Below are 19549 nucleotides of genomic sequence, written 5' to 3' on the forward strand. Positions count from 1 at the left end.
GGAGAGAGTAGACATCTGTGTCTGGGAAGAAGGGCTTCTTGCAGGCATCCAAAATCACACCAGTAAGTCATCCACCTAGTGGATGCGCCAATGCGTGAGGCTAGTCCATGTCTTCCTTGGCCCCAAAGAGAGGACTCTAAGGACCCCACCTGTTACGAAGCTAATGATTATTCCAGCAGCAATGCATCCGAGGCAGCCCACGGCACTGTAGTAAAGGTAGGAGAGCGAATACCAGGTGTCGGCGATGGCAGGTCTGTAGATGACAACAGCACGTGTCAGCAGTTCCATGAGTCCTCACATCATGATCCACAGTGATGTAGAGGACCACTGACTGTTCCTTGTACGGCCTGGCATTTCTCAAAATGTCAACATTTTAATTTTTTGCCATTTGGTTATTCTTTTTTTTTTAAAGAATCAATTGTAGACTAGTTGTGCTTGGTCTTACACTCCATCCAACCCATCCTTGCGTTGTAAATATTGCCATGTAGTTACTAAATTATAAGAAGTACAAGGAGGATTGTGCCTCCCATTTCTTTTGTATTATTCATTCTTCAGATATCTATTCAGCCTAGATTTAGTGCCAAAAATCGTGACAGATATTGGAGATAAAATGATGAGTAAGCTACAACGCCTACATAAGGGGAGCTAATGGGCAACAATAAAGGAAATGTAGCACCTCGGTAGAATAGGAGCAAAGGATTCTGGGAATGTTTAAAAAGAGTATCAAACCCAGGCTTATGTGTGAGATAATACCTGAGCTTATTTTTAAAGACTAGTGAATAGCTAATAAGCAAGGAAGGTAGTTAGGGCCACGATTTAGCACTCTAAGGAAAGAGGATGGAAAAAGCACAGGCAGGAGGGAAGAAACATGGGGAACTTGGGAAGTATAATAGGTTGGTGTTATTTGTAAGATTTATGGAAAGGAATGGTTCTAAATTGAATAACACTCAGAGGCATGAGGAAGCAACATAATGGAGTGCTCATAGACTAGCGAGCCAGGACAGTTCTAGGATGTAGCTCTACCCACTTCATCCTTCAGAAAAGCCCATAACAACTTTTCCACCTGATAGGCAGAGTTAAGGAGCTATCCCACATTTCTTAGATTTGTTTCTACAAATAATGAGAGCATGAGAATGTGCATTTATTAAAGCCAGGGACAGTGCCACAGGCTCTAGGTATCTTCTCTCATTTAATCCTCTCAAGCAGCAGCAAAATAAAGATGATTGCCCTCATTTTTCTTCCAAAGACTTAAGAATTCAAGAAGTGGCAAGTTACTAACTTACGCAGATATAGAGTGGATAAGTGGTAAAACCCACAACCAAACCCAGGCATTTCTGATTTCAAAGGCCATGGTCTTCTCCCTACACCATATTATCTCCTGTGTTTTGGCATCTTAAATGACCTATTCCAGCCAGAAAAAGAAGGAAAATCATTTGTTAAACCCAGTGGAGCTTAATCAAGAAGTTGCTAGTTCACAGCAGTGCCCCCAGCTAAGTAGGTCCACTATGGTTTTCTTCATTGTTCACAAATCTATTCCACTCAGGTCCTTTACTCTTTCAAGGGGACCATCTGTGATCCTCATAATCACGCACCTAGTTTCAAACCCTCCACTACTTCTCCTGTTTTGCACTTAGACTTCTGATCAATGCTTTTGCTGAATTCACTCTTGTGAATCCTGGGATGTAGGGTAACAGATATCTGGGGAACGGTCAACAGCCCTGCATATGCTCTTCAATGCTGGGCACTGCCTGGTGGGATTCTCACAGGAAAAGCAAATTCTGGCTCATCAGCCTTATCTCTGGAGAATGCATCTTCCTCTATCCCAGTGACCCACTCTCTGGGACCGAACACCATCTTTAAGGTCCACATACCTGCTAGGTAACACTGTAGGCACTGACGTTGTCACATTTGACGGGATACAATGCTCTGTGGATAAAGGCAGGGGCCATGTCTTGGAGTCTGGTGCAGGGTAGACGAAGGCCCCAATGGCCACCCAAAATGACAAGGTGATTCCAGTCAGAAGGCCACCTAATGCACCCTTGATGGAGGGAAAGCAAAAGTTAAGGAGAGGTTTGATAAAGCTGTTGAAAAAAAAAGACATGAGGAACCCATGCCTCAGAGAGTCTTACTCTCCACTCCAAATCTTGGCCACGTGAGCTGGAAACAGCCCACCAAACTGCCTTTTTTCCAGTTTTATTTAGAAATCACTTGTTCCCTCAATGAAAACATTGGAGGATGTCATAATGGTCACTATTTTTAGAATTCTAGAAGGAAATCTTTCCCCTCCTTTTAGCTTCTTCTTACCATTTAATCTGTTGAGAGATATACAACATGATGGCTATAGTTAACACTACTGTATAATATATATGAAAGCTAAGAGGGACATCCTAAAAGTTCTTCTCCAAAGGAAAAAATTTTCTTTTTCTTTTTTTATCTGTGTGAGATGATGGTAAATTTAATGTGGTAATTATTTCACTATATATAAATCAATTCATTATTCTGTACTTCTTAAACTTATACAGTGCCATCTGCCAATTGTATTTCAAAACTGAAGGGAAAAACACCCGCTGAGACCTCGGTTCCTGGTAGAAGAAGGTCGGCAGCCTGGGAGGAAAACTTCAGAAACTGGAGACAAAGGAGTCTTTTTCATTGACAGCGATAACTTGTTATATAGGAATTCTTTCTCCCATATCTGGCAGAAATTCTGGCAGAGACCCTAACTCACAAGCTTGGAGCTTTTTCTTTGGGTCTAAATACTAGCAAGCATATTTATTAGTCTTGTTGTTTAAGGGTTATATTCCGTGATAAACAGTGGAAAGTCAGTGAGTGATCGAGTCATTTCTCCTCTATAGGAGACAGAGTGGTCTAGCGGTGACCACAACAGGAAAATAAAATCTGGATGCTCCCAGCCTCTGCTGACAGTTGAGCCTTCTCTGTGAGAGAAAACAACTTGTTAGTTCCTCTATTTATTCGGGAAAAGACTTTTTTTTTTTTAAGATTTTTTATTTATTTATTTGACAGACAGAGATCACAAGTAGGCAGAGAGGCAGGTGGGGGGGAGTGGGGGAGGGAAGCAGGCTCCCCGCTGAGCAGAAAGCCTGATGCGACTTGATTCCAGGACCCTGGGATCATGACCTGAGCTGAAGGCAGAGGCTTTAACCCACTGAACCACCCAGGTGCCCCAGGAAAAGCCTTTTTGATAAGAGGACTAGAATGTTTTGTTCATTATTGTTTGGGGAAACTGAAGCAATGTATGTAATTCAAATACATGTGTCTTGGTCTAGACCAGGGGTCCACAAACTTCTATTACAAACAGCCAGCTAGGAAATACTTTAGGGTTTGTGGGCCATCCAGAGTCTGTCACAACTACTCAGTTCTGCCCTATAGCGCAAAAACAGCCATACACAATGCGTAAACAAAGGAGAATGATTATGACCAGTCAAGCTATTTATGGACACTGAAAATAAATTTCATATATTTCTGGGTCATGAAAGACCCATGTTCTTCTTTTAATTTTTTCCAACCCTTTAAAAATGTCAAAACCATTTTAAGCTTGCTGTCCATACCAAAAAAAGGATGCTTAAGGGGTGTTGTTTGCTGTCCCCTGGCCTACCAGTACAGGGTGAATGGATTTCAGCAGGAGGTTCACCCTCCGTGAGTGATAGTGGCTGCCTAGAAAGCCAAGCTGGGAAGGATTCTGGGTTTGTACCCACATTCTGTGCAAAGAGAGCTGTGATTCATTACTCAGATGAGCCATGGCCAGTGATAAGGGGGGGAGGTGACCCAAATTTGTAATGTTTCCTTTCCTCTACCTGGAACAAGATGGTTTTCTGAACTAAATAGAAGGACCACAATTCACTAACATAGATAATAAGTTAACGTGTAGAAGGACATAGGTGTTAGTTCATTATTAGTTTTTTCATGGCCAGGATATTGCCTTCTCTCATAAAATCTCCCTAAAACATAGTTATCCTTGTCAACCTCAATATCAGAAAAGTTAATTAAAACAAAAATGATTCTCAGGGAAACACTACAAATTACCAAATGTTCCCTACATATTCATGCTCTTTACCTAGCTCTGAAAGATTTACCTAGAATAGAGGTCAGCAAGGGTCAGACAGCCACAGAGACCTAATTAGATAGATCATGTGACTCAGGCTTCATCGTGCATCGTGCACCCTAAAGTATATTTAAAAATATGCATTCAGGTTTTTTGTAGTCCAAAGAATTTCTTTTTTTTATTTTCTGTAGTCTAAAGACTATTTATTTCTAAAAATATATGCATGTAAGTGTATGGATGGCAATAGTAAAAAAATAAAAGATAATTTTGCTAGATTGAGAAAATTATGAGTTTAAAGCTATTTTAAAGAGTTATTATTTTTCCAAATAAATGTTCTCTTTGATTTATATTTACATAAAGTCATCCAACTAACATTTACTTAACAATATATTACTAGCTTGTAAGATCAGAATATACCAGGATTGTTTACTGTGTCCTTCTTAAATAAGTTAATTAATTAAATTTGCTATAATTTTAGGTAAAATATGGAAAAAATGAAATTCAGATATTTTGTTAGGTTTTCAAAATTCTCTTTAATCTAAATTATTCCTGAATTCAGTATATTTTTTAAATTTCATTTGGTGGGGCCTGAATTTAAGGAGGACAATTTAAACCCTAGAGAGTCAAGTTTGATGCCATGACATCTGGTACTTCATGTTCTTCTCTTACTTTCCTTGTTTCCTGCATCTAAGAAGGCTTCACTAAAGTCAGAGATTCCAGCTCTACTCTGGAAAATAGCCACCATTTTTTTTTTCTTGGTACGGAGAGATGGCCTTTCCAAGGAGGAGTGGGAAGAGAGAGAAAATGGCTGGGCTTCAGTTTTATTTATTTAGTTTTTATTTTTCAAATAATTAGAAAGGTAGATCCACGACCTTTTGTTTTACTTAATTTTTTTTTTAAATTTAAATTCAAGTTAGTTAACATACAGTGTAGTATTGGTCTCAGGGATAGAATTTAGTGATTCACCCAGGGGTCATCCCAACAGGTCGGACTTCAGTTTGAGCTAGGAATCGTGGAGGATCCTTACCTTCCAGTTCACAAAAGGGAACACAATTCCCAGAGAGAACAAGCCCAGCATTGGTCCCCCGCACATGCCATGGATGCTGAGAGCAGCCTGCGGAACAAGACAGATCAGATCAATGTGCCCACTCCCCCGAATCCATAGTCACCTGACATCACTTTCTCTCAGACACGGGATAAAATTTAGTCCTAATCCTGATGGTGGCACTCATTAATCATGTGGTTTCTGGAAGTCATTTTTCCCTCATGGGGAGATAAGTACTATGTAATAATAAAAATACATACAAACATACATTTGTGTGTTTGTGTGGGTGGGTGTGGGTGTGTGGGTGTACGTACACACAAGTAATTTGGATTTGGTAGTAGTTTTCCCTTAAGGTGGAACTCATTGATTTGCTTACATTTTCTGTCTTACCAAAAAACTTCTTTTTGTAATGTATCAAATAAATATATCAATAATTTACGTTTCATATCTTACATGACTGACCACCTATTCTAGTTTAGTTTGAACAATTCTGTCATTTTGATCATAATAGGTTACCCCACTCCCACCATCCCACCCAGAATACCTCAGAGATGTTGAAACATGAAGTTGGGACATGATGGGGAGGCCACTGGACAGTCCCTATCTCATCTATCCTTTTTCATGGCTCTATTCTCATTGGAAATTGAGGGGGTTTCACAAATGCATTTCCATATCTCTTAGCCTCTGTTATTGAATTGGTAAGGAGCTGAATTGGTAAGGAGCTTTCATTAAACTAATTTGCTGTTGACCTGCAGCCTTTTCCATGGCCTTCCAAGAGTCTTTGACATGCACATGCACTGATATGCGTGCAAGTGTACAAGTGTGTACAAATGCCAAACATGTGTGTACAAACACACATAGCTAGCTATCCTGCATTACAGCCCCTATCTTGCTGTCACAATGGAACTGTAGGGCTCTTAGATCAACAACTGAGAAGAGGATGCTCTAATCCTATATGTACCTTATGTTTGTCAGGCACCCCAATGTGCCAGATTGTTAAGAGGAACTACCAGGCACTCCAGATACATGACTTCATTTCATCCTCACAATTTTAGTAGGTATCATTAACTGAATTTTATAGATGAGAAAACTGTACTGATGGAAAACATATTAAAGGCATAATTCCATTTAGAAAATGAGAAAAGTCAGATTTAAGAGATGTAAGCTAAGTTTCTATGGTTGTAAAACCCACATTTTTCTCTCCTAAGGGCAGTCTACAGAGAAAAAAAAAAAAAAGAAGAAGAAGTGAAAAACACAAGCCCTCATAATGGCCTCCTTCTCTTGTTTAAAGGAAAAAAGTTCTTGAAAGATCCCATCACTAGTAGTCAGAATATTTGGATTCTAACAAGTTCTCAAATTTGGATTCTAACCCTGCTGCTCATTACTATGATTTAGTGAGCCTTCTGTTATTAATTCAGATACATTCTATTTCCGAGTCTTCTTTATGAAAAATAGCCAGGACCGAGAGGCTGTCGAGTGCCCTCCAGTTGTAACGTAAGTTCTTTTCTCTGGAAAGATGAGCTGCGATACATTATTAGGTTTGTTTTCCGGGTTAATTTTTTATGAAGTCAGTGCCACAGATGGATCTTCAACAGGATGCAGGCAGATAAGGTTGAAGTTGATATTCTTCCCCAAACTCAATACTTAATTTAATATTGTTGACATTTTCTCTGTTGATTGATAACATGAATTACAGTTGCCATTGTTGCTGAATTTAGAAGCTAATTTACTAGCTATTATATGGGAGAATCAATAAGTTTAGGAAAGGCATTCATGTTCCCCAGAGGAGGAAAAAAACATTAATGATCTCTTATAAAGTCATCAACCAATATGTTTCTGCAAGAAACAGTCTTCATATGATAGAAAGAAAAAAAAATCCAACAGTTTCTGGCTTTTGAAAATATATATTTCTGTAATTTACACACCTAAATTAATTTTAATTTGTTTATCTTTCTTTTTGTTACTGTTCTTAAGCAGTTTCAGTTGGAGGAAGGCTTAAAGTTCATCCAACAGCTTTCTTTTCAGTGGGCAAAGCTCACATAAGTCACTCCAGTAAGCAGGGGTTGATGGCTAAGAACATACACTTTAGGGCGGTTGCCTTGTTGTGCCTTAGCCTTCTCATATATCAAGTGGGGATCATAACTTAGCCTGCTTCCTGGGTTTTTTTGTGAGTATTCAATGTGGAATCTGAGAAAGGCCAGAATAGTGACTAAACACTCCAGAGTACATGTTATCTACTATTATTCTTTTTTTCTTTTTCTTTAGTTGTAATTTTAGTTTCCAGTTAATTAGCATATAGTGTTGCATTTGTTTCAGGTGTTATCCACTATTATTATTATTACCTTCTTAAGTTTTTTATTACCTACCCCATCAGTGAGCTCTCTGATTCCTGGGACATGTCATTTGGTTGTTGGACTATCTGGGGACCCAGAAAGCACTTTCTTAAGTCAAGATAAGAACATGCATGGAAGTCATCATGGCCTTTGATAGAACTAGATGATAATCATTAAGATAGAAGAATAATGGATAGAATGACCTTTCCCAAAAGGAGCTCTGCAAATCACCAGTTAAAGGGTGAACTTTGCTGCTATCTCCCCCTCCCCCTATTTCTGCCACCAACACCACTGCCCTCTGTTGTCCCCAACATATGGTCTATGGTCACATATTTAAAATGAAAAAGGGGATGCCTGGCTCATTTGGAAAAACATGCAACTCCTGAGCTCAGGATCATGAGTTCAAGCCCCACATTGGATATAGAGATTACATAAATAAGTAAAACTTTAAAAAATAAAAATAAAAAATAAAGTGAAACAAGTTTCTTTGTTTTGGGACTTCCAAGGGCTTTCAATGTGCTAATATGGCTGTGGATTTCTGAGAGGAGAATGCAGTGTATAGCATTTCCCAAATGTCTTTGACATTGGAAACTTGCTTTCTTAGAGTATTTCACAGGTTGAAAGTCTCCAGAACATACTTTATAAAGCCCTAAACTAAAACAGTAAAAAGACCTTTGTTTAAGAAGATTGAAGCTGCCTGCCCCTAACACCACCCCAAACACCCACCATGAATATAGGATCGCTTTGTGAACATGAAATAAAACCTAGCTCTATCCCTCACATCCATGAGATTAAGTCTTCATCCTTCCCATGTGTAAAACCTGAACATGAATGTCCCATTATATTCAAAATAGCAAAACTGTTTGCAAAATTAAATAGGGGAATTATTAGTGCCTTTCTGTACCAGTTAAATTAGACATATTCAAAGAAAGGAGACAGTTATCCTATAGACAATATCTCTTCTAGGAAACAAGAACTCAGAATTGTCATCTCTTGCCAGTCAGCATCTCCTAAATTGTGTGAAATGTGAGGTAAACATTTTACTTTATTTTATTTATTTTTTAAAGAGTTTTTTTTTTTTTATTTCTTTGACAGAGAGAGAGAGAGATCACAAGTAGGCAGAGCAGTAGGGACAGAGAGAGGGGGAAGCAGACTCCCTGCTGAGCAGAGAGCCCGATGAGGGGCTCAGTCCCAAGACCCTGAGATCATGACCTGAGCTGAAGACAGAGGCTTAACCCACTGAGCCACCCAGGCACCCCTAGGCAGCAAACATTTTAAACAATCCAGAAAGTGGACCCAGCAGATGAGGCAAGTGGGACAAGCAGATGAGAACTTTCACAATCTTTCCCACTTCACAGTAAGCCTTTTTGTACTGCTCTTGGAGAGATCCTTGCCTATGCTAAAGCCCTTCCTATCTCAATTGGAAGTAAGATTAAAATGCAAACACTTCTTCGAGACAACAATATAGTGATTCAAATTCTCACTAATTTCAACACGATGATACTTTCTTAATAGTAAATGTTGGGATAAGGGGAGGAAGCAATGGGGCCCAAGGCCTCAGAGTCAACTCAGAAATTTGGTCCCTATGAATGCGTGGGTGGAAAGCTAGCTGCTGAGGTCACTCAACTGCCAGTTCTGTTGTGTGCACGAGCAAATAGCAAAGGACTGCAAAAATTGGGAAAAGATTATAACGCATCTGTGATGAAACAGTAAGTTCTGAGCTTACTGGAGAGGGCACCGGGTTTCCGGGCCCACAGTTTTTTATGTAGACAGCTGGATTATCGTGTCCCCGGTCTCCCAGAACTATGCCCTGAAGCTCAAAAGGGAAAGAACGGAATCTACATAGGTAGTCCTTGGAAGGATCAAGAAAGATGCACAGCTCTGCAAACTAAAATACACTCTATAAAAATCAGTGGTTTCTCCTCACACACCCTTCTTCACTTCGTTGAAGCAACATTTATTGAAAACATGTGCCATGCCAAGATAATACAAAAGATGTTGAAATGATGCAAAGATACAAGGGGGATGGAGAGGGCTGAAGTAGAATGTGAAAATGGGCTTATCTACTGTTGCTTTGAGAGGTGGGCGATTTGCAGAGGGAAGAGAGGAGGCTCGGGAGTCGAGAGCCATAAACTAAGCCACTGACTGGTGGGGAGATTCTGAGCAGGATATTTTCACTGTTCTCTATAATCATCTCCAAAAGGAAGATGCTGGAACCCATGATCCTTGAGGCTCCTTCTAGCATGATCCTTTTATGGAAGGGGGAGTTGGACAGATGGGAGGCAGTTAGAGATGGGCTCATATGCCATCTCCCCTGCTCCTTAACTGTGCAACTCTGGGACAACCCTCTCACCTCCCTACTTCTTAGTTTCTTCATCTGTAATGTCAGTACATTAACTGTACTACCCTGAGAGAAGTGATTAAATGAAATAATACATCTGGGACTGTCCCTAGAACACAGTTAACTGTTTAATTAATAGAAATTATTCTTATTTTTTTGCTATTATAATTATCACTTCTACTTTTATTTCAGTCATATGGTCTCAGATCTGGATTTTTAAAAGGGTTTCTAATTTAATTATGGTGTACCATGTCACTGACTTCCAGTAGTGGTTTTTTAATAGTTTCCCCTTCTGAAAGTAATTTTGGTTAAAATTTTATATGTATGTTTCATTTGGACCTGGTTATCAGGGAGTCTCAGCAATTGGTGCTTGGAGGAACAGGCAAAGTTTCAGCAAAGAAAGTGGTAAGAGCTGCTCTGAAATCAAAAGCGTCTTTTTTCTCTTTCATTACCTGCACAACGCCCCCCATGAGCGACGCAGCGACAGCCATGGAGGTGCACATCACGCCAAACAAGAGACCTGAAAAAAAGAAAACTCATGACCATCATCCAAGCTGGCTTTGAGGGATTTCTTGAGCTCCTGCCCATGACAGCCTCTGAGGCAAGCCCTCTTGGAAGGGATCTCAGTGAGAACTATCCTGGCCACTCAACCATCACCAGCCCTGAGAGGGACATGTGGGAGACTTCGTTCCCAGTCAGGTAAAAGGAGCTAGAAGCCAACCTCCAAAGTTTTTCTCTCCGGGATTCAAGAGGAGAGCCATCATGTGGATGCAACATGAAAATGTGGAAAAGGCACCAGCCTAGACTAATCCAGACCCAGTTAGTGGGAGGTACTTCCAGTTTGACCACTCATCAAAACGTAGCTGAGGAAGTTACTAACCTTTCTGGGACTCAGATAGTTCTTCATCTTTAAGATAGTTGAATATCAATATGCTTTACCTCACGCCATTTGAAACTCTGGAAAGTTTTTCTAATTTTTTCCTTTAGTGCTTTATTCTTACCACCCTTCTGGCCCTGAGTATATTGTGAAACAATTTATTTGTTTCCATATTTACATGGAAGAGCCCCAAGAGCCATCAGAGTACCGACCCTGAAGCATCTCACGCAGGGCCCCGAGGACCAAGGGAGCTCGCTGAGTGAAGAAGCAGACGTATCTTAGTCGTCTTTTTAAGAAGATGAGTTCTTTTAAACCATCTTTTAAAAAAAAAAAATTGGTTTTGTACATCTTTATTTAAAAATCATCTTAAAGCCTCATTCATTTCCCATTATAACCCCTAAACTAAATAAGAGAGGGAGAAAGAGACAAGGAGTTGGAGATATAGACAGAGATACAGTGACAGAAATGGAGAGAAAATGATTTTGTTTATTCTGTTTGAAATGATCTCCCAGCTAAATATCTCGCTCAGTTCCCAACATGACCTGTTGTAGTGCGGAGTACTGACCATATGTTAGGCACTTTGCCAGTGCCAGAGTTTCCAAGTTAGCACGTGATTCCTTTCCTAAGGATCTCACATTCTAGGAATGGATTACATGTAAATAGTATATCCAGCAGTATCTGGTACCTAGAAAGTACTGTGTGTTTGCTGCTGCTGCTGCTGCTGCTGTTGTTGTTATTATTATTATTATTACTGTATTTCAGGTTTGAATCATGATATTCATGATATTTATTATCAGGAACCCACTCTTAAAATGAAATTGTGCTGCCAATTTCCAATGCGATACTTTCCAACTTCTCAATGATCCAGAAAAATAAGGAAGCTCACAACACCCTAAAAACCAAGTTTGATCAATCAAAACATTTTGGGATTCTAAAATTGTTCTCATTATCCTTAAAGAGAGTAGATTGCATTGGAAAACAACAATGTTTGCCCTGACTCTGAACTGCTTCATGAATAAGGAGAACTCTGTGTACCTGAAAAAAATAACAAAAGACATGTTTTCTGTCTACTACTGACTTCCCTTCTGTTGGGCCAACAGTTATCTGTTCAAATGAAACTCTAGGCAGTCATCCCTCAATCCAGAGGTTCTAATTTTTTTGTGCTGACTAGAGAATGATTCATTCCCCTTCTCCCCCAAATATTACACTTCCACCAGATTCCAATTAATAGCAACTGGTGAGGCAGGAAATTTAGGGGAAATTGGTGGGGGGGTTCCATAGATATCTGGAGAGTATGGCACCTCAAACAAAGCGGTAAATGTGGGAGGGATAGAAAGTTCAATGCTATGGATTTTCTAAATGTCACAATAGCTCAGAGGATCAGACAATAAACCATGGGCATAAACCAGCATATTTCTGAATATCTTAGAAATTGGGACTTGTACTGGGAATAATGCCCATCCACCTGCTATTAGCATTAATCCATTGGGCAAGATAGTGAATAGAATTAAGGCAATTCACCTACCTAGTTAACAGCCATGGTCAGCATTGATCTCTCCTTGTTCAAGCACAAGTAGAAAGAAAAAAGAAATGTGGGATCCATAGCAGAATATTGCCAAACAAAGGAATGAATATATTAACCTAAAAGCTCAATGCACAGTATGCTTTCTAGAAATAATTTACCTTGGGAAGCAGAAAAAAAAAAGTATTTAGAAACTGTTTGGCAATTTTAATATGATGCAAAAACACACAGACTCAATGAAGCAAACAAATTCAGGTCAAGAGAAAGTAAGTGAGGTGAAAAATGACAAGATAGGGTGTGACACCAATAAATTTAGATGAAAATGGGTCCAAGTGGGCTAAGGAAGAACTATAAAAAAATTAAAAATGAAAATTGATGAAGCACTTCCACTCCTAAGTATTTACCAAATAGAAATGAAAATATATTCACAGAAAGACTTGTACAAGAGAGCTCATAGCTCCTTTATCCATTATAAACTCAAACCGAAACACCCCAGGTCTATCAACAGAATTAGAAGTTTAAAAAACTGTGGTATATCCATACACTGTCATACTACTCGGAAATAAAAAGGGATGAACGACGGATATACAAACAACACGGATAAATCTCATAAACCAAAACATGCTGAGTGAAAGGAGTCTTACCAAAAACAGCACGTACTGCGTGATTTCTTGTATATGACATCCTAGAACAGGTAAAACTAATCTATGATGGAAAATATCAGAATATTGCTTGTCCCGGGGCGGGGAGGGGGGACGATGTTGGTGGGGGGGATTGACTGTAATAAGCAAGAGAGAACTTGCCAAGGCAATGATAATGCTCATCTGTAGTGGTTGAGTTACACAGTTATGTGCACTTGTCAAAACTCAGCAAATGTGTACTTAATGTTTGTCTATTTTATTATAGGTAGATAAGAATTTTTAAGCAACTATTTAATTCTAGTTAATAATGTGTATGCTAAAAATAATTAGGGGGAAGTGTACTGATGTCTGCAATTTACTTTTAAATGTATGAAATATAGGGGCTCCTGGGTGGCTCAGTGGGTTAAAGCTTCTGCCTTTGGCTCAAGTCACAATCCCAGGGTTCTGGGATCAAGCCCCGCATTGGCCTCTCTGCTCAGCGGGGAGCCTGCCTCCCCCTCCCTCTGCCTGCCTCTCTGCCTATTTGTGACCTCTGTAGGTCAAATAAATAAATAAAATCTTTTAAAAAATAAATAAACGTATGAAATATATTATTTATTAATGGATGGATAAGGAGCTGGATGGATATATCAAAAAGCAAAATTAGGACAATATTAGTGGAGAATCTAGGGGATATATATGTATATATATATATATACATATATATGTATATATATATTTATGGTAAACGTCTTTAAATTTTGCTGTAAGATTGAATTTATATAATAAAATGTAAGGAACAAAATATAATCCCAGAATTAAAATCATTATTGTTAAGAAATTTACTTTGTGGAGAACTCAAAGTGACATGGAGAGAAAACTTGAGTTCTTCAAGTGTGCAGAGAAAAAGAACAAAGTTGTATTGTTAAGAAATTTTCTTTGTGGAGAACTCAAAGTAACATGGAGAGAAAACTTGGGTTCTTCAAGTGTGCAGAGAAAAAGAACAAAGTTGTGAAAATAAGAGAGTAAATAAAGCATATGGAGAACTAACAACCCAAATTGGAAGAACATTTAAGAATAAGAAGATAATAAAACTCAGTATTTTCAGACACTTACTAGAAAACCAGTTAGAATTCTGAGAACCAACAAGGGTTGGGTAAATGGCCAGATCTGTGCTCTCTACAAAACAAAGGAGAAACTATAGGATTTCCACTTTGATGATTAATGGTTTGGAAGATACTATGGAGAAAGCATCCCATTCATAATGTCAAAGAAAGAAGAAAGAAAAAGGAAAAGTAGAAGAAGGGCGAGGAGGAAAAGCTGAAGGAGGAAGATGTGGGTGTAATTAACATCTAGGATAGAAAACACGGAACTACTAAGTAGAAAAATGCCATTGCTAGATTAGAAAGCTTATGAAGATGTTAACTCTTCCTGCAAAACATTTTTAGATTTAATGCAGTCCCATTGGGATGGAAGTACGACTAGATGACATACAGTAAAGTATTTTAAAGTCAATCTAAAGCATAAATAAACATGTATAAACCAAAGTTTGATTTTGCAGGAAAAAAAGTAAAGAAAAGCAACAATAGAAAAAAATTAATTTTAAACTAAAAGAAAAGTGATAAGATTTCCTCTAGCAGATATATTAAATAAAACACTATAAAACTATAATATAGGGGCACCTGGGTGGCTCAGTGGGTTAAAGCCTCTGCCTTTGGCTCAGGTCATGATCCCAGGGTCCTGGGATCGAGCCCTGAGTCGGACTCTCTGCTCCGCAGGGAGCCTGCTTCCTCCCCTCTCTCTCTCTGCCTGCCTCTCTGCCTACTTGTGATCTCTCTCTCTCTCAAATAAATAAAATCTTTAAAAAAAAAAACAACTATAATGTACAAGATGGTATTCATCCTACAATTGATAATTTAATTAAATGAAAATAATCTATATGATCCTTAAACAAATCCTTACAGATGTAATAATCTTATATTGTATATTATCATTACTGAAATATTAACAACTAGTGGAGATTATTGGATTAATGATACTTAGAAAATTGGCCATATAATTGAAAAATAAATTTAGGTCCTCATCATAAATCATAGATCAAATAATTTGAATACATTTAATATTAAATGTGAAATATAAAATTATTTACAATCCAGAAAAAAATAAGGAAATTTATAAGTGGGTTTTGAATGGGAAGAAATATGTAAGCATAAAAAAATGGATAAAATAGTAAAAGAAATGATACATATATTTGACCAAATATGTATTTATGATTTCTGTACATCAAAAATGTATTTTAAAAAATCTAGGGGATATTCTACAACATACGAAGGTCACATTTCCTTTATACATGAAGAGGTTTCACAGACAAAATTTCTGATATCTCATCAACAAATGGCATAGATTCTTTCCAAAAAATATAAATGTTATTCATCATCCGAAAAATGTTCAAATTCACTATAAATAAAAAAATGTAAATTAAAGCAAAAATGTGATGTCATTGTGTCCATGAATTTGACCAATTTTTAAAAATACTAAGGTAAAGGGCACAGAGAAATATGTCACTACTCACTGCTGCCACACATAAATATTATTAATTGGGCCATGTTAGAAATATTTTTCAAAATATAAATCCAGAATTGTCAATGAATTTGTGTTATTTGACCTGGTAATTGTTTTGGGGGTTTTTTACTTAGGAAAAAAGTTACAGATCCAACAAAGATTAATGTATATGGGTATCATCATGATGTTACAAAAAATTGAAAAAAGATTCTAAAAAGTAACAACATAAAAATAAAAAAGTAAGCCATTTCGTAGACTATCAAGCACACATTCAAAAACCATGTGTTCAAATACTGTATAAATGACACAGGAAAATGCTTGGTATACTATCCTAGGAGGTACATATATTTTCTCCAATTACCTATATTTTTTGTAATAAGTGAATGAGCATATAATCTGTTTATACTTAAAAAGAAGTAAACTTTGTAAAACTACAGTTCAATATGATAAGTGCATCAACATAATATGCAACTGTGTGATTAAGCAAGAAGAAATTATTCCTTGAAGTGAGGTCACCAGAAGTTGGGTAATAAAAAAAAATTCTCTAGAAAAGAGTTTGACATCATGTATAAACTTGTCAAACCACCACGATACTTGAAGCTAATATAACCCTGTGTGTCAACTGTACTAAACATAAGTACGTAAGTAAGTAAATAAATAAAAATTATAAATAATAAAAAGAAAGAAAAGGAAATAATCTGATTTTATTAGACAAAGTGACTGACCCACAGAGAGCAGAACATCTCTCCATGTAGAGGGATGAAAATACGGTCAGAAGAAGGCATAAGCAGGAGATGTTGAAGTGACAAATCTAGAGTGTGAGGTAAGGACAGAAGAGTGTCAAATGGAAGGTTGGTGAAAGGTAAGCTAGCTGGTAATTCTTTCCTGTTACCCTCCTGACAGGTTTGGAAGTGTGAATCCTTCTGTACAATTCCTCACATGCTCAGGGTGCATTTGGGCCCAGAGTCCTGAAAAGCATGTACCACATGCACATTTCATGACATGGAGCAGAAGGTGCCCCGGCTGTACCTACATAAGCCTTTACTGATCCAGGTGCTCAGCTTGTCGGAGAGATGGGGGAAACAGCTCTTGACAAAATCCTCAAAGGTCACTGTTGCTAAGGCATTGATGCTGGCAGCCACGGTGCTACAGGGAGAGAAAAGCAAGAACATAGTCCAAGCTAAATAAAGCTGACCAGCCTGCTCTTTCATTCAGGGCAAACAGGCAAGGCAGGACTCAAGAAACAAAAACTAGGTGCAGACATATTGTCCTTATTCTGGGACTTCAGGAGAGTTATGTGGCCTGCCTACTCACTCCTCAAAGCTGCCTCTGTGCTTTGTGCTCTTTGATTTCTTCAGACTCTAGTGAAGAAGCTTGACGTTCATGCTCTAATACCTACTAGTGCCCCTGAACAAGACATTAAATGAATTGGCTGGCAGTAATGGGTTGTGTGTGTATGTGTGTGTGTTTAGGTTGAACTTGAGGCTGGAGGCAGTGACTGTTCTAATCCAGGAATCAGTAGAGTTTGCCACTCACCATTCACTCATTCATTCATTCATTCATTCATTCATTCATACCATGAATGCATGTCTGCATTCTAGGTACCAGACATACAATGGTGAACAAGAAACACGTAGACCTTACACTTGGCAACACAGACATTCAACAACCACTTACACAATTGATCACAGTTGTTCGGAAGGAAAATAACAAGGTGCTACAAAAGTATGCCTTGCAGAGTCCTAAACTAATAGGAAGTTAGGGGATTCTTTTTTTTTTTTTTTTTTTAAAGACTTTATTTGAGAGAGAGGCAGTGAGAGAGAACATGAGCGAGGAGAAGGTCAGAGGGAGAAGCAGACTCCCCATGGAGCTGGGAGCCCGATGCGGGATCGATCCCGGGACTCCGGGATCATGACCTGAGCCGAAGGCAGTCGTCCAACCAACTGAGCCACCCAGGCGTCCCATAGGGGATTCTTCCCTTAGGAAATGATGATTAAGATAGGCACTGAAAGAACCCATGCAAATTGGGGGAAAAAAGATGTTCTAGAGCAAAACAACAATTACTTTTAAATGCCTCTAACTGGAAAGGTTATTGCATTCAGCAATCTTAAACCACCCCAGGCTTAGAATGCAGTCAGTAAAGGAGAACAGAGCAAAAGATAGGATGGAAGATGGACAAAGAAAAAAACTACATAAAAGATTTGATATTCTCTCTGACTTTTCAACCACAGTCCAGTCTTATGGCCCTAAAACTCACTTTGATGACAGAGGACCTGAAAGTTGGGTTTTCTTTTCAGAATAGAATGAAAGCTTATTTAATTCCTCATATAGACCAGGAACATTTTAGTTAGTAGAATAGATAACAGTATTAAATTCGTGTGAAGCAAAATCGCAACCACAAAGAAAAGTTCTGGAAAAGAAACAAGCTGATGAACAAAACCTGGCCAGTTGTTTGTAAATTTCCCACTGATAGTCAGTGGCTAATTGTTTTATTATCCTCCAGGGGTCATCTGAAGACAGACTAGCTGTTGGCAACAGCATGGAAGAAAATCCAAACTTTTTCTTTTTCTGTAATGCAGCATAATTTCAGCTGTAGTTTATTTTAGTTGGAATAGTTTCAGGTCCTTTGTATGCAAAATTAAAAGTTCCTTCCTTAAGTGTCAGTTACAGCAAGTAGAAATTTCCCAAGACCCAGTTCTAGGGAATTGAAACTGTAAGTACTTTGAGATACCATTCTCTTTTTCCTGAGAATCAGTGCATGGTGTGTGTTTCCTGCCAGACTCCCTTTCTACCTACGGCTCCATGAAAGTCAAATAAGGAAAGGTGTCCAAGTAAAAAGAGTCCATATTCCCAACAGCTTTGTCTCAAAATATATCATCTAGAAGTCTCACATGTTCAGGTTGACCCTTAAATCCTTTGAAAGAATGGAAGGAAAACACTGAATTTGGCTCATATAGAAACTCTACTGGGTTGCCTTTTTTGTCAGGTTTATTAGCCATATGCCGATTTCTCAGATTCTAAAACTTCTGTAAGATGGTGGAGATCTGGGGCGCCTGGGTGGCTCAGTGGGTTAAAGCCTCTGCCTTCGGCTCAGGTCATGATCCCAGGGTCCTGGGATCGAGCCCCGCATCGGGCTCTCTGCTCAGCGGGGAGCCTGCTTCCTGCTCTCTCTCTGCCTGCTTCTCTGCCTGCTTGTGATCTCTCTCTCTGTCAAATAAATAAATAAAATCTTAAAAAAAAAAAAAAGATGGTAGAGATCTCTCTTTAATTTTTCCTATCTCTTTACCACTCTCTCTTTATTGTATCCCCATTCCTGTCTTTTCCTTTCTAAACTCAACATCTGACGAAAAGTTGTAGCAGAAGGAATGTCCCAAAGCATGTACTGTCCACTGTCCCTTTCTTAGAAGTTTTGGACTTGAGACCAAAAGATCCATCCATTCGCTTATGGGGAGATTATCTGTTGACAACTGCATGCTCTGTATCTAGAGAGACTTAGCCTTAGGGAAAAAAAAAAAGTAGATAAATAAGTAAAGCTCTATAGAGAGGGGCAAAATAAAAGCTAGAATGCCACCACTCCTTGAGGTTAATCCTCTGGTGCTCATTTTTTTTGTCCTGAGTTTCCCTGAGATCTTAATCTCAACACCACAGAATAATACCACTTTGTGTTAGTGAAGCAAAATCCTAAAAAGAATGTTAGCAAAAATAATTCAGTAGTACACTAAGCTAGAATTACAGCAGAAGCAAGTTAAAGTCATTATACAAGTTCAAGGATATTGCTAATTTGAAAATCTGGCAACATATTAATATGCCAAAAGTTTACAAAATAGCCACTTCAAAAATGCCAAAAATTTAATGAAAGTCAATATCTCTGACAAAATCTTTCCTAAAAGTAGAATAAGCATATGTGTTTTGTTCTTTTTTAAAATTTGTTAACTTAAATGCATACTTTTTTAAAAAGAAAAAGATTTAGTTATTTACTTTAGAGAGAGAGAGAGTGAGAGCATAAGCAGGAGGGGCAGGGAAGAGAGAGAGAATCTCATGCTGACTCTTGCTAAGTGCACACCCCAAGACAAGGCTCCATCTCAGGACTCTGAGATCACAACCTGAGCCAAAACCAACAGTGGGACACTTAACCAAGTGAGCCACCCAGGTTCCCCTTAAATAAGTATTCTTAGATGTAAATAATATC

At 38.4% G+C, this 19549-nt stretch overlaps 1 protein-coding gene across 2 annotated transcripts in view; it reads right to left on the reverse strand.

Moving 5' to 3' along the window:
• SLC5A12 (solute carrier family 5 member 12) overlaps positions 1–19549 on the reverse strand; it is a 57465-nt gene that overhangs the window by 14217 nt on the left and 23699 nt on the right. For both annotated transcript variants that reach the window (XM_047690767.1, XM_047690766.1), the window contains exons 9-13: positions 16394–16506; positions 10232–10299; positions 5088–5174; positions 1872–2038; positions 150–253 (exon numbers count right to left, since the gene is read on the reverse strand). In XM_047690767.1, the coding sequence (XP_047546723.1) occupies positions 150–253; positions 1872–2038; positions 5088–5174; positions 10232–10299; positions 16394–16506 (539 nt within the window). The remainder of the gene's footprint in view (positions 1–149; positions 254–1871; positions 2039–5087; positions 5175–10231; positions 10300–16393; positions 16507–19549) is intronic.

This window comes from Lutra lutra, chromosome 10 (genome assembly GCF_902655055.1).
Source record: "Lutra lutra chromosome 10, mLutLut1.2, whole genome shotgun sequence".
Lineage (NCBI taxonomy): Eukaryota > Metazoa > Chordata > Mammalia > Carnivora > Mustelidae > Lutra > Lutra lutra.